At 44.5% G+C, this 13,867-nt stretch overlaps 1 protein-coding gene across 18 annotated transcripts in view; it reads left to right on the top strand.

Moving 5' to 3' along the window:
* Positions 1-13,867, top strand: part of CACNA1A (calcium voltage-gated channel subunit alpha1 A) — a 262,485-nt gene that overhangs the window by 98,858 nt on the left and 149,760 nt on the right. For all 18 annotated transcript variants that reach the window (XR_007243931.1, XR_007243930.1, XR_007243929.1 and 15 more), the window contains exon 6: positions 746-933. Coding sequence is in view for 15 of the 18 variants with exons in the window: in XM_048489718.1 (XP_048345675.1) it covers positions 746-933 (188 nt within the window). In the remaining 3 variants the exon portion in view is untranslated. The remainder of the gene's footprint in view (positions 1-745; positions 934-13,867) is intronic.

Here is a 13,867-nt window from a genome sequence, read left to right as displayed (position 1 = left end):
GCCACTTCCTGGGGGAAGTATTCCCACATCCCCCACTCGCAACTGCACCCTGGTCCTGTTCAGGGCTGGAGTACAGTTAAAGGTTGACTTCTCCCAAACTCCTTGAGGAATTTGAGTGCGGGGCCAACCCCAATCTTCACATGGAATTTGGAGCAGCATTTGCTACTGACCTCAGCTGGTTGGGCCGACAGCAAACTTAGCACACAGCCAGTACTCTTAATACTTTTATACTTTTAACTCCACCCCCAAATTCCACCTCCAATCAGGTGGAGCTTGGGAGACAGAACCAACAGTATAAATGTAGAGGAGGACTGGCTGTGTGCTCAGTTTGAGCCTGGCCTCAGTGAGATTTGGATCCAACTTTCACATGGAGATAAGGTGGGGTGAGCCTGGCTGGCCCCACTGGAGCAAGGTGAGCCCTGCTCGCGAGCACTCAGCTGTGCTCGCTAACAGAACATACACAGCTTGGGGGGGGGGGGGGCAGTGCCCAGCAGTCACACTGGGCACCATTTTAACAAGTTATGCTCCTGGTCTGTATGTATCCTAAAAAAGAATTGTAGGCTTGTGAATATTTTCACAGTTTCCTAGTCTGAGTGGGAGCGTTAAGAAAGTGATTTCTTGAAGAACAAGCATAGTTGTTGCAGGGACAGAAAAAAAATTTCCTGCCTCCTTCTGTTACTTCCCTAGTTTTGCGTACCTGTACAATTCAGTCTTAATAGGTGGTCTCTTTCTCATCCCTTCTCAGAGGAAATCAAGCTTGAAGTTCCATGTGGAACAGCCGCACCAGCGCGCCTCTGTCCTAATGGGACCAAGTGTGACAAGTACTGGGATGGACCCAATTACGGGATCACACAGTTTGATAACATCTTGTTTGCTGTGCTGACTGTCTTCCAGTGTATCACCATGGAAGGGTGGACCGACCTCCTTTATTCTGTGAGTGTTGAACTGATGCTTATGTGAATATTTATTAGTGCTCTGTCATTTAGTATGTATCAAAATCTCTTTTTCCTAGGATCTGAGATGGAATTATCAACGCCAACTATAAATAAATATATTAACAGAAAAGTAGTTGTATTCAGCTTCTGTTTGCAGAATATGCTGGTGCCAGGAAAAAGAAAAACATTATTGATTGTCAGTAATTCAAAATGTTCCACTTGGTACCTCTGAGTAAACGACTATAGTTGCTATCTTCATGCTGGTGAAAAGACAACTTTCCTTTCATATGGAATAGAGGAATGATGAGCCTTGTCTGATTGTAATGCCTTTGAAAAGGCATTACAATCTGTTATGTCTGATATGTCTAATATGTGGAAGACGTTGATTTACAGTCCAATCCAGAGTTAGTGGACAGATAGGGACAGTGCTGCTCCAGTGAAGCCCCCCCCTCCCCCCGGTCCAAAACCTTCCTACAGCACAGGAAGCCCAAATTAAAAAACAAAACAGAAGGGTGAAAATCCCCCATAGCACTCCCTGCATTGAAGCGCACCTTTTCCCCCAATCATGCTCTGAAGCCGGATTGCTGGGAAGAAACGGGACAAACGCAGCTTATTCTTCCCACCCTTCGAACCTTCCAGCCAATCAAATTGGAGTGGGCTGTGCGCAGAGTGCACAGCCTTTTTTTTGTGCCGCGCTGGTCGTGGCTACGAAGGAACATAAATAGGAAGCTGTGGTACAATGATTTTGATAAATTGTTTATACATGACTACATTCAAATGTAAAAATGAGAAGAATAACATGAAATTTCAGTTGGGGTGGAGTAGTGTTCCCGCTCCAGCACAATAGCCAATCAGAAGGCAGGAAAATTCTGCCTACGCAGCTATATAGCGACGTAGCTGCGCAAAAAAAGAGTTTTTTTAAAAAAAAGTTCCCAACACAACAGCCAATCAGGATGAGGAAGAACAGACCTGCCAAGCAGATCACATGTTCATGGGGAGGTTACATTGCTTAAATCCATGATAGATGCACTGCAGTGGGGAGGGAGAAACTGCGATGAAAAGGTGCTGGTCGATTCCCCACCCAAAAAATGAATGTAGATACAAACCGGTTTGGGAAAAACCGGGACCTTTTCACACAGTTTCAGCGTCCCCACTGCAGCTTCTGCTCCACAAACAAGCTTGTTCCCAGAAACAAAGCAGCAATGAAGGATTCCCCACTGAGGCGGATTGAACACACAATCCGCTCGGGGGCTATCCTGATTGGCTGTTGCGTTGTGTTGAGACGGGAATTTTTTATTTTATTTTCAAACTTCCGGATCCACGTCTCTGTGAGCATGCGCAGAACGATCCTAGGCGGAAACGAAGAAACGGGCAATTAAAGCGAAGCCCTGTTTCCGCGCTCCTCCATGTAGTTGGATCCATGTGGATACGACGTGTAGCACTGCTTTGTATTGCCTTCTACTCAGTCAATCAGTCAAAACTGGCCCCACGTGGATCTCTGGTCTGCAAAATTAAAAAAAAAGGCTGCGCACGCATCGCGCACAGCCCACTTCATTCTCACTGGATGGGAGGCTCCACGTCACTACCAGCGGCGGGAAAAACGAATCCAGATTCAACCCCCCCCCCCCAACTTCCCCACCGCTCCAGATTCTCCATGCATTTTTTTAAAAGGTCTACTTTCTTGCACATTCTAAAATAACACGTGCTGAGGGGGGAGGGGTGCCAGAAACGGGATGAAAGCGTGTTCGGCACTGGTGAAGTGGGGAGTTCTGCTGGAAACTTGGATATTTTGTGTGACAAGCACGTGTCTAATCCTCAGTGAGGAGTCTACCACTGTTTCTTTTGAAACCTGGTTGAATCCGGCTTTAATTTCTCAGTGGGGAAATGGCCATAATGGAACTGCTCAAGAGTCGTAGTCAGAGATAATACTGTTATCTGTTGTGATGCTTATTGTATGTATCACCTCCCTTTTTACTACAATGTCCTCTACCTCTGTAAGCCCTTTTCTTCATTATGGGGTGTCATGTATCAGTCAGTTTTTGTTGCCTTAGACAATTTTTTGTTTTCCAGTTTTGTAATCTGACTCCTGCTATTGGAGGTCTCTGTTTTCTGATTGAACTGATTTTAATATTTTCTAATTTGCCTTGAGGTTCAATGAGAAAGGTAAGTTATAAATTAAGTTCATTGTCATTGTCACCTAATAACACTCTGGGAAGAGTCCTAAGCAGTTTTACTGAGAAGTAAGTCCCATTCTATTGAATGGGCAAAACAATTGGTTGTGGTGGGTTTTCCGGGCTGTGTGGCCATGGTCTGGTGGATCTCGTTCCTAGCGTTTTGCCTGCATCTGTGGCTGGCATCTTCAGAGGTGTATCACAGAGGGAAGGGCAGAACAATGTTCTTAGGATTGCACCCCAAGAAATCCACATAAGAAATAGAACAGACTAGCATTGCTGACTCCCCAAAATGCAAACTCCTCATGTTAAGGTGGTCAACATAAGACTTATTCATCACAGCTTTTCCTTCTCATTATTCTGTAGAAAGTAGGATTCTGTTTTGTTTTGCAAAATCAATCTCCAAAGAAGCAGAGGCTTGGGGTGTTTTCCCACCGGAAACACTCTGGTATATGAAATCAAGATAAAAGCTGTTAAGTGTGGATTGTGGTTTAGTGGAACAGATTTGAAAGCAGATAGATATTTTTTCAAAAATCTTGGGAAACAATATTTGTACCAATGAAAAGCATAGGAAAAAACTAAGGCAAGAAAAGATGGGAGAATGTGACAAAACACTCCATGTTAGTAGCTGGAACTTAAAAAAAAACACAGCAAGTTTAGCAGTAAGTGGTAGATGTATGAGACATATAGAAGGAGACTGACTAGTAGCCAGAGAAGGAAGACTGCTGTAATGCAAGGAGCATTGATCAGTCATGTGAACGGCAATTAGAGAAATTGGGCGTGTTGAATCAATGTTTCAAGAAGGAAAGGTGAGGTCGAGGGAACAGGTAGACTAGCACAAAATTTAGATTCTGTGGGGATTGCAGTGAGAAGAGGAAGAGAGCCAAGAGTCAACATCATTCCTATATATTGAATTTTTTTGTAGGTAGCACCTACAGACCCAGACATGGTAGCACCATATTCTGGGATAGTCCTACAATGTGTGTTCAAAAGCGTAGTTTTATTTTGCCTCTGAAAACTGATAACCTCAGTATTGAATGTCACTGCTTAAATCCTGGGTAGCAAAGCATTAGATACCACTTAAGGAGTTTTGCCTTCCCAAGAATTCTGAAGTTGGTATGGAATATTGATGCTTTGTTAAAACTGTCTTGGAAACTGAATGCAAAAACTGCAGTTATTTGTAAACTTCCTTAATATTTTTGTATACTATTACTAAACTAAAGAAGATGTCATGGAGAAACAAAGAGGCAGATAGGTGACAGGTGAGCAGAGATGACAATATAATGCAACAAAAATAGAATATGGGAGGTTAGACTTGAATATTCTTATACATACCCTACCCACCTCCTAAATGTTGCAAACTCTGTAGAAGTATTGTATTATTGGAAGGAGACCTGAATGCTCGATTGGGCTGTAATGATGACACCCTGTATACGAAGTATAGAAATCCCCTACCCAACTTGAAGTTGATGGACTTCTCCTTAATCTCTGTTCAAAAGATCAGAACTCCAACTTTGCTTGGCTCAAATGACCTTTAGGTTAAATTTCCACGTACTAAATGGTGCCCTTGAAAGGAACTCCTAATCCGGGTGCAGAATGAGTATAATTGATTATATTATTGTCTTACTTTAAGAACCTAGAGATCATACGTAGGTTTGAGAGCAACCACTTACCAATCTTGTTCCAGTGTGTCAAAAGATCCATATTATGGATCACTACCAATCCTCCTTAATGCCAGCTGGAAAAACTTACATGGAACAAATGGACCTTTCATCTAAACAAAAGAAAAATAACTGAGATATTGGATTCAGATAATCTACAGTCCCTCTGGTTTGCCCTGATATCAGCTGAATCTCCTGATAAAGTCTTGAAGAACGATATCTTGACCCAAGAACTAGACCCGCATCTAGCCCAGAATGGCAGCACAGCCATGAGATGACAGCAACACGACTCTAAGCTGTGATTTGACGAGTACTGTATCAGGGCCAAGAAAGTTCTTGCCATCATACAACAGGCTTATGTATCCAACAGTACTGCAACTTCTGTACTGGATCTCCCACAGCAGAAGAGACTTTATAAACAAAAAAGAAGCCATGAAAAACAACTGGTCGCAGAGGCCAATTTACCGGTGGTTCCCAGCCCCTCAGTGACACGGCTGGCCTCCACCTGGGCCAGGGCTTTTACGGCCTTGGCCCCTGCCTGGTGGAACACTCTCCACCCAACTGTCCGGGCCCTGCGGGATCTTGGAGAGTTCCGCAGGGCCTGTAAGAACGAGTTATTCCACCGGGACTTTGGGGGGGCCAGCCGCTGATAGTGTGTGCCCTCTCTGTCTCTCCCCTTTTAACATTCTGGGAGCTGTGACATCTAGATTTACCGCCTCCCTCTTTGGGAGGGTTTTATTGATAGTTTTAATTCTGGATGCCAAGTGGTTTACATGGAACGCTGTAATTTTATGTTTTAATGATGTTATTTATATTAATTATTTGCTGTTATTATTGTTTACGTAATATTATTTTGCTGTTCACTGCCCAGAGCCCTCAGGGGATGGGGCGGTATATAAATATAATAATAAATAAAATAAAAAATAAAAATTCAGGCAGCCAATTCCAATGATTCAACCTCATTCTGATGTATTATTTTGTGCTCCCAGAGCAATGGACTAGTTATAGAAAATTGCCATATCACTTCAGGGATTTGAGAAACATGCTTTTAGGAACTTTATATGGACACCTCCGATGAAAATGGAAACCCTAGCCAAAATATAGAATACTTGCCAATATGAGCATCTGTGACAGAATCAGAGATTAAGAACCTTGTAGCTCACCTGAAACTGGGGAAGGAGCCAGGAGAATACTTAATTCCAACAGTGGCCATTAAAAATAACTTGGACTTCTTGGTCCCCATCCTCATCTCACTCTATATCTGTACTGATACCCATGGGCATGTCCCCAACGACTGGAGGGTTTGCAATCATTGTTCCAGTATACAAAAAGGAAAGAAGGATGACCTAATTATAGACCAGTTAGCCTCCTTAACAGAATTAGTAAACTGTATGCAAGGCATTTACAAATGGAAGCTCTACATACTTGCAGAAAAGCAAGCTGACTTTAGAGACCGATGCCTAGTACTCCAGAATTTAATTGAAAAATACAATTTCCCTTTATGCTGCCTTTATAGACTTTAAATCAGCTTTTGATTCCATATCTTGAGCTAAATTGTGGGAAAAATTGGAGGCTTCCTCACTTGGTTGGTGCTTGTTGTATCTAATCTGTAAGCTGCATCAGGGGACCTCACTCAAAGTTCAATGCCTCATTGCTATCTTTCCAATGCTGTTGAAACAAGGAAAGGTGTTAAACAAGGTTGTTTATTGGTTCTGCTCTTATTTAACTTTTATGTTAATGATATGGTGAATTTTCGCCCCCCTCAAAACTTGCTGGAAGACATATTTCAGTCTTGCTTTATGCAGATAATGCAGTAATCTTGGCCTTAAAAGAACACTGAAAGCACTAGCATTGTATTGTAAGGAGGACAAATTACCAGAAAACCAAAATTATGGCTTTTGCCAAAAGGCTCAAATATCGCACATTTGCCAAAAGGCTTAAATATCACACATAGAGCTTCGATGGACATCAGATTGAACAGGTTCCCTGCTTCTTGGCACTCCTCCACATCTCTCATAGCAGAAATGCTTATGGGGACTATGTTGCAGAAAATGCATGGAGGAGCTCAACCGCCACCCTGAAATTTCTTAAGACAAAAAGGTGGCCATTATAGTCCCTCAGCACTTAAATTGTTGAAACCAACTCCTATATGGCACCCTTTTCCAATTCTGCATCATTGGAACTGGTACAGCCTAAATTCTTAAGATCAGCCCTTCAAGTACCAAAATGTGTTTCTAATGCTACTTTGCATGTAGGACCAGTCTCTTGAGAGTGGAGGCTAGAGCATGGATGGCTCTACTACTTAATTATTGGCTCAATTTTTTCGTCCACTTGGCCTTGCCCCATTGACTCTGAATGATGATATTCCATCTAAATGGAAGCAGGCAGTGGTAACCAAAATCTTAAATCTGGAGTTTTCTCCAGAACTTTTATTCAGCATGGGATATGAACAGGCAAAAGAAACAATGGAATAGCATGTGACTCATATAAAGTGCCAACTGGATTTAGCCAGATCTTCAGCCTTTGTTGGCAGTGAATGTAATAGGTATTCAATCTCTCCCATGGCATACTTAACTAATCTGGAAGTGCCCAAACAACAGAGTGCCTTTACACTGGCACAATGCCAGGTTCTCCCCTCCACAGGAAGGCTGATTCTGGAAGGCTGATACAGGAATTATCAGGACAGAAAATGCCCCTGTGGATCTGGGCACTTGGAAACAGTAGAACATGTCCTTCTCCAGGGTCAGTTTTACAAAAAGTTTTACAAAAAGTACACATATTACAGTGTAACCCGAATAGAGTTACTCTAGTCTAAGCAGTGGTGTACTGTCCATGGGGACATGTGAGGTTTCATTTAGTCATGTGGGCGGCAGAAAATCGCCCCCCACACGACCACACCCCTCTGCGTTTGGGGAGCAGAGGCGGTGGCTGCAGGGCTGTTTCTTCAAGGCCCAGGGTTGCGGCTAGTGACATTCCCGGCCCTGGGGAGCATGGCCTTCTCCTCGCTCACAATCACGGGCCTGCCTGGGAGGCAGAACCAGACGAAGGCGACTGAGGCAGCAGTGGCTGCTAAGGGCTGCTGAGGCGGGGCTGGCCGAGAGCGGTTTTCTCGGCAGGCGGGCAGCGATCTGGAAGGTGAGGACAACTGGGCAAAGCAGGCTGGCTCAGTGCAGTGGACCCAATGCGGAGGGACCAAGAGTGAGGCCCTCAGCTGAGCCTGGGCTCCACACAGGCTGCCTCTGCACTGGGAAAAGATGAGCCTGGCGGGTGGGATCGGAGCCTACCAAGGCCCGCTCAGGCCAGGCCCACAGAGGGCTGCGTGGGGCAAGAGCTTGGCCTGGGTGCCGGGGGGCACCTCATGGTAGCTTGACTCCTTCTCAGGTGGAGGTAGGTAGACTGCAGGTCGACTGTGAGGCAAGGGAAGTCTCTCTGCAGGAGGGAAAGGGGGAAAGGAGCCAGAGTGGGAGGGGTTGTGTGGAAAACTCAGGTTTTGCCCCGGGCTCCATTTTCCCTAGATACTGAATCTGAGTCCTCTGAGTCTAAGCCCATTAAAGTCAATGGGTTTAGACTGGAGTAACTCTGTTCTGGATTGCACTGTAAGTTATATTTTGCCATTGTTAGATTTTCAGATCATACAGAACAATTTTATATCTCCATCTTGCTTATTGACACCAATCCCGATATAATTTAGTGAGGCCAAATTCTATGTATCAGCTCTCAGAAGATGTTGCAGGATGGTCCATACAACACAGTAGGATTAGTGACCTGATAGCTATAACCTTCAATTTAACAACGTTAGTATTTTCTTATACCTATCCTCCTTTTACGTTTTTACCCCTTTTAGTACTTTTGCTTATTGTTTTAATATGTTTTATCCTTTGTGTACTACTCTTTATTTCATTTATCTTATGCTGGTCTATGACCATAGTAAAGATTTTGTATGTTTAATGTATTGTCGAAGGCTTTCACAGCTGGAATCACTGGGGTGCTGTGTGGTTTCTGGGCTGTATGGCCACGTTCTAGCAGCATTCTCTCCTGATGTTTCGCCTGCATCTGTGGCTGGCATCTTCAGAGGATCTGATAGATCTTCTGAAGATCCTCTGAAGATGCCAGCCACAGATGCAGGTGAAATGTCAGAAGAGAATATCTGCGAGAACACAGCCATACAGCCCGAAAACCACACAGCACCCCAATTTTGTATGTTTGTTTGTCTGTAGAAGTGCTGAAACAAATTCTCAACCTTCCTCCACTATCTATTGCATGGCAAGGAATGATGAAAAAGAACATTCTGACATTTTCCCCCTAATTGCTAGTATGCATACTCTAGCAGCCCCTGGTTCAGCTCATGTCATGACAATGTGTGATGACCTTGGAGCTCCTCACTGGACAAGCTAATCAGATTGCTAATGATAGCCTTCTCGATGGGTTGTTTTCCATAGTTGGCATGTGCAAATCAGTAGCATTTATTCATGAAGTGAATTCCTCTCTGCTGCTACCAGTGCATATCTCAACCACATCTTTAAAGGAAAAAATATGGTAACATAGACATGATAATAAATACCTGTGTCTTACAGCTCGGTGTTAATCTGAGTATGCCTGACATTCATGTTAGTGTTGCTGATCTCTCTGGATTATGAGCCATTTGAGCAGATGCGTTCTAGCACAACCTAGAGTTGTAGTTTATTCCTTCCCCCTGATCCCCCCACTGAAATAGTTTCATAAGAACATAAGAACATAAGAACAAGCCAGCTGGATCAGACCAAAGTCCATCTAGTCCAGCTCTCTGCTGCTCGCAGTGGCCCACCAGGTGCCTTTGGGAGCTCACATGCAGGATGTGAACGCAATGGCCTTCTGCGGCTGTTGCTCCCGATCACCTGGTCTGTTAAGGCAATAGCAATCTCAGATCAAGGAGGATCAAGATTGGTAGCCATAAATCGACTTCTCCTCCATAAATCTGTCCAAGCCCCTTTTAAAGCTATCCAGGTTAGTGGCCATCACCACCTCCTGTGGCAGCATTCCAAACACCAATCACACGTTGCGTGAAGAAGTGTTTCCTTTTATTAGTCCTAATTCTTCCCCCCAGCATTTTCCATGAATGCCCCCTGGTTCTAGTATTGTGAGAAAGAGAGAAACATTTCTCTCTGTCAACATTTTCTACCCCATGCATAATTTTGTAGACTTCAATCATATCCCCCCTCAGCCGCCTCCTCTCCAAACTAAAGAGTCCCAAACGCTGCAGCCTCTCCTCATAAGGAAGGTGCTCCAGTCCCTCAATCATTCTTGTTGCCCTTCTCTGCACTTTTTCTATCTCCTCAATATCCTTTTTGAGATGTGGCGACCAGAACTGGACACAGTACTCCAAGTGCGGTCGCACCACTGCTTTATATAAGGCCATGACAATCTTTGCAGTTTTATTATCAATTCCTTTTCTAATGATCCCCAGCATAGAGTTTGCCTTTTTTACAGCTGCCATGCATTGAGTTGACATTCCCATGGAACTATCAACTAAGACGCCTAAATCCCTTTCCTGGTCTGTGACTGATAGCACTGACCCCTGTAGCGTGTATGTGAAGTTTGGATTTTTTGCCCCTATGTGCATCACTTTACATTTTGCTACACTGAACTGCATTTGCCATTTCTTAGCCCACTCACCTAATTTATCAAGGTCCGCTTGGAGCTCTTCGCAATCCTTTGTGGTTCTCACCACCCTACATGATTTGGTATCATCTGCAAACTTGGCCACCACGCTACCCACCCCTACTTCCAGGTCATTTAGGAATAGGTTAAAGAGCACTGGTCCCAAAATGGATCCTTGGGGGACACCACTCCCGACATCTCTCCATTGTGAGAACTTCCCATTTACACCCACTCTTTGTTTCCTGTTCCTCAACCAGTTTTTAATCCATAGGAGGACTTCCCCTCTTATTCCTTGATTGCTGAGTTTTCTCAACAGTCTCTGGTGAGGAACTTTGTCAAAAGCCTTTTGGAAATCCAAGTAGACAATGTCCACCGGTTCACCCCTGTCCACATGCCTGTTTACACCCTCAAAGAACTCTAGTAAGTTTGTAAGACAGGATTTGCCTCTGCAAAAGCCATGCTGACTCTTTCTCAGCAGGTCTTGCTTTTCTACATGTTTTATAATTTTATCTTTAATGATAGATTCTACTAATTTACCAGGAACAGATGTCAAACTGACTGGCCTGTAATTTCCCGGGTCCCCCCTAGATCCTTTCTTAAAGATTGGTGTGACATTGGCCATCTTCCAGTCTTCAGGGATGGAGCCTGATTTCAGGGATAAGTTGCATATTTCCTTACACAACTTCTCATGACCTGGTCAGAGCCTAGGAGACAAATCTTGCAATAGATCCAGGTAGCTGTGCAGCTGCCAATAGCAGGCTGTCAGCAGATCATTTAAATGCTTCTTCCTGCTGTGTAGTTGCAAAGAGGGGGCAAACTGACTTGGCCCAACTCTGCCCTCTAGGGGGAAATTGATTTCTCTTACAGTGCAGGGGCACAAATGGCCACAGCTAAGCCAATGATTACTACCATATGTTATGACAGCGGTTTTTTATAGATTAACTGTATATTTCAGGAAGAAGTACTTAATTTCATCTACCTTGAACCTACTGCCAGTCAATTTAATTGGGTGGCCCCAGGTTCTAGTGTTGTGGAAGAGAGGGGGGCGAGGGAAATTCTATCTTCATTTTCTTCACATGGTACTTAATTTTATAAACCTGTATCATATTACCAGTCAACTAGGAAAATGGTGTGACTGCGAAGCTGCTCCCTAAAGGGTTTGGTTAGTGAGCCACCAGCAGGAAAAAGACTTTGAGGCCACAACCACACCAGCATCCCCAGCAACCATTCCACAGCATCCCATCTGCATGTTTGTGTTGTGACAGCTGGGATGTGATGGACAGGGTAGGCAGAACAAATTGGGACTGGCAGGTGTGGGACTGTAGCCCAGTGCTCAACACAGCCCAGGGGCAGGAGGAACCCTGGATAGGGATGTTAGCTCCATATCTACACATACAAACACATACCCTTAAAGGGACCAAGTTCTGTCATAACACTGGGCAGCTGACAACTCTGGCAAAGGCCCAGCAATAGCCCTCCCCTGGAGGCCTCAAGCAGGCCATCAGCCCACACAGTGCAAAGGGTGCCCTAACCTTAGAAGGGGCATAGGAAGATGACAAAGAGAGTGCACTCAGCTAGGGAGTCTCCATTGCTCACCTGGGGGAGGACTTCTCCTGGCAGCCCATCCATGCTCCTAAGGGCACTCTGGACCACCCTGCTGGCTACTCCCACCAGCAGTGGAGCAGGAGAGGGGCCACAGAGGTGGGCTCAGATCAGAGGTGGGATCCAGCAGGTTCTCACAGGTCCCCGAGAGTAGGTTACTAATTATTTGTGTGTGCCGAGAGGGGGTTACTAATTGGTGATTTTGCCACGTGGTTTTTGCCTTAGTTACGCCCCTCCTCTTAGCATTAGCGTGCAGAAATTGAAGCAGTCTAGTAGGAGGTGCACCAGCGTGCGTGGCAGCCTGCGCCTGCGTACATTCGTTTCCCGCCCAAGGACCGGCGCAGTGGCTGCGTCCTTGCCACAGCCCCACCCAGGAATGCCCTGCCCCAGGAATGCCCGGCCACGCCCCTGTCGTGCCCCGCCCGGCCCCATTGGCGCTACGCCACAGTTTGAATCTCATGACCATGGGAACCTGTTACTAAAATTTTTGGATCCCACCACTGGCTCAGATGTGGGGTTATGCAGCACAGATCCCCTAATAGCCTCCTGAATGGAGCCAACGTGTTCTGGAACTGGAATGACCATCCTTCCTCTGGACTCTGTCATTCCAGTTCGAGAACAACCTGTCTGTGCCCAGAGACCATCATTTTAAATCCATTTTGCACTCATTGTAAGTTTTCTGTGTAGTAAAATATTTTGGTGGAGCCCGGCGGAGCCCAACTGGCATTCCTGGCTCCTAGTCTATCCAATGAGCATTCCAGCATCTCCCATTCTTCCCAGGGGCAGTCTTTTCATTCATTTTAGTAGGTAAGTAGGTAGAGAGAAAATTTATTGTGTGAAGCCAAAGGATATAACAATATAACAAATACAACTGCCCAGGCAATAATAAATGTAACAACAGAAGAAAACACTACAGAATTAAAAGCAGTTTTTAAATTGTTGGAACCAGGGCATAACATAGATTGCAGCACGTTAAACATCAGGAGAAGTGTTTAGCACTTATCTTCTTGGCTTCCAATGCATACAGTAACATCATAAAGGTGACAAAGTGCTCTTCAAAGGATAAATGATTTTATCTGCTACTGAGCACAGGGCTAGTCTGGCTAGAATGGTTGTAAGAAACTTGGCCACAGGACATAATGAAGAAGGTCTTCCAAATTCAGGGCTCCACGGAAGCATGCTCATCGAGCAATAGGTGTATTCTGATAATGGCCCACTAACATGGCAGTTGTCATTTAAAAAAAAAATCTGAGGGCTATAAAGGCTCCTTTAAGTTTGTGGGAGGTGATGCTGGACAAATAAAGACATCTAGTGTGACCCTGTTTTAGCAGTTTAAACCATGGGGAAAGTCTGGAGCCAATAACGATACCCCTATCAAAGGTGGCATCTTTATGATATGTCTGATCTCAAATTTGAAACTCATCCAGAGGAAAACCCCGAACATTAATAGGTATTAATAGGAACATTAATGCAGTCAGAACCAGACAGAGACACAGTTGTTTCACAAGCCAAAGTTTATTGAACTTCAAATCTTGGTGAGGTCTGATTACTCAAGTTTCTACCTCCCTGGAGTCACGAGGATATGGACTGAGTCTTCCGTAGCAGAGCATGTATGTATGTGGGTGGAATGTCAAATGGGTAGGGTTGGAAATGGGAATGGTTTTGAAGTAGATTTTATGATGGTTTTAAGATTGTTTTGTGGTATTTTATAATGGTACCCCACCCAGGGACTTTGGTAATAGACGGGAAATAAGTACACAGATAAATAATAAAAATAAGGAAAAAAATAAACTTGGAAGGGCTGACTGGTTAAGTTCAAAGGTTGTGTGGCCACCTGCTCCAGTTAGAGTGAAGGGGTTTT

The sequence above is a fragment of the Sphaerodactylus townsendi genome, linkage group LG03 (assembly GCF_021028975.2).
Source record: "Sphaerodactylus townsendi isolate TG3544 linkage group LG03, MPM_Stown_v2.3, whole genome shotgun sequence".
NCBI lineage: Eukaryota > Metazoa > Chordata > Lepidosauria > Squamata > Sphaerodactylidae > Sphaerodactylus > Sphaerodactylus townsendi.
The sequence above is the reverse complement of the archived record's forward strand: the minus strand, read 5'-3'. Positions and strand labels throughout refer to the sequence as shown.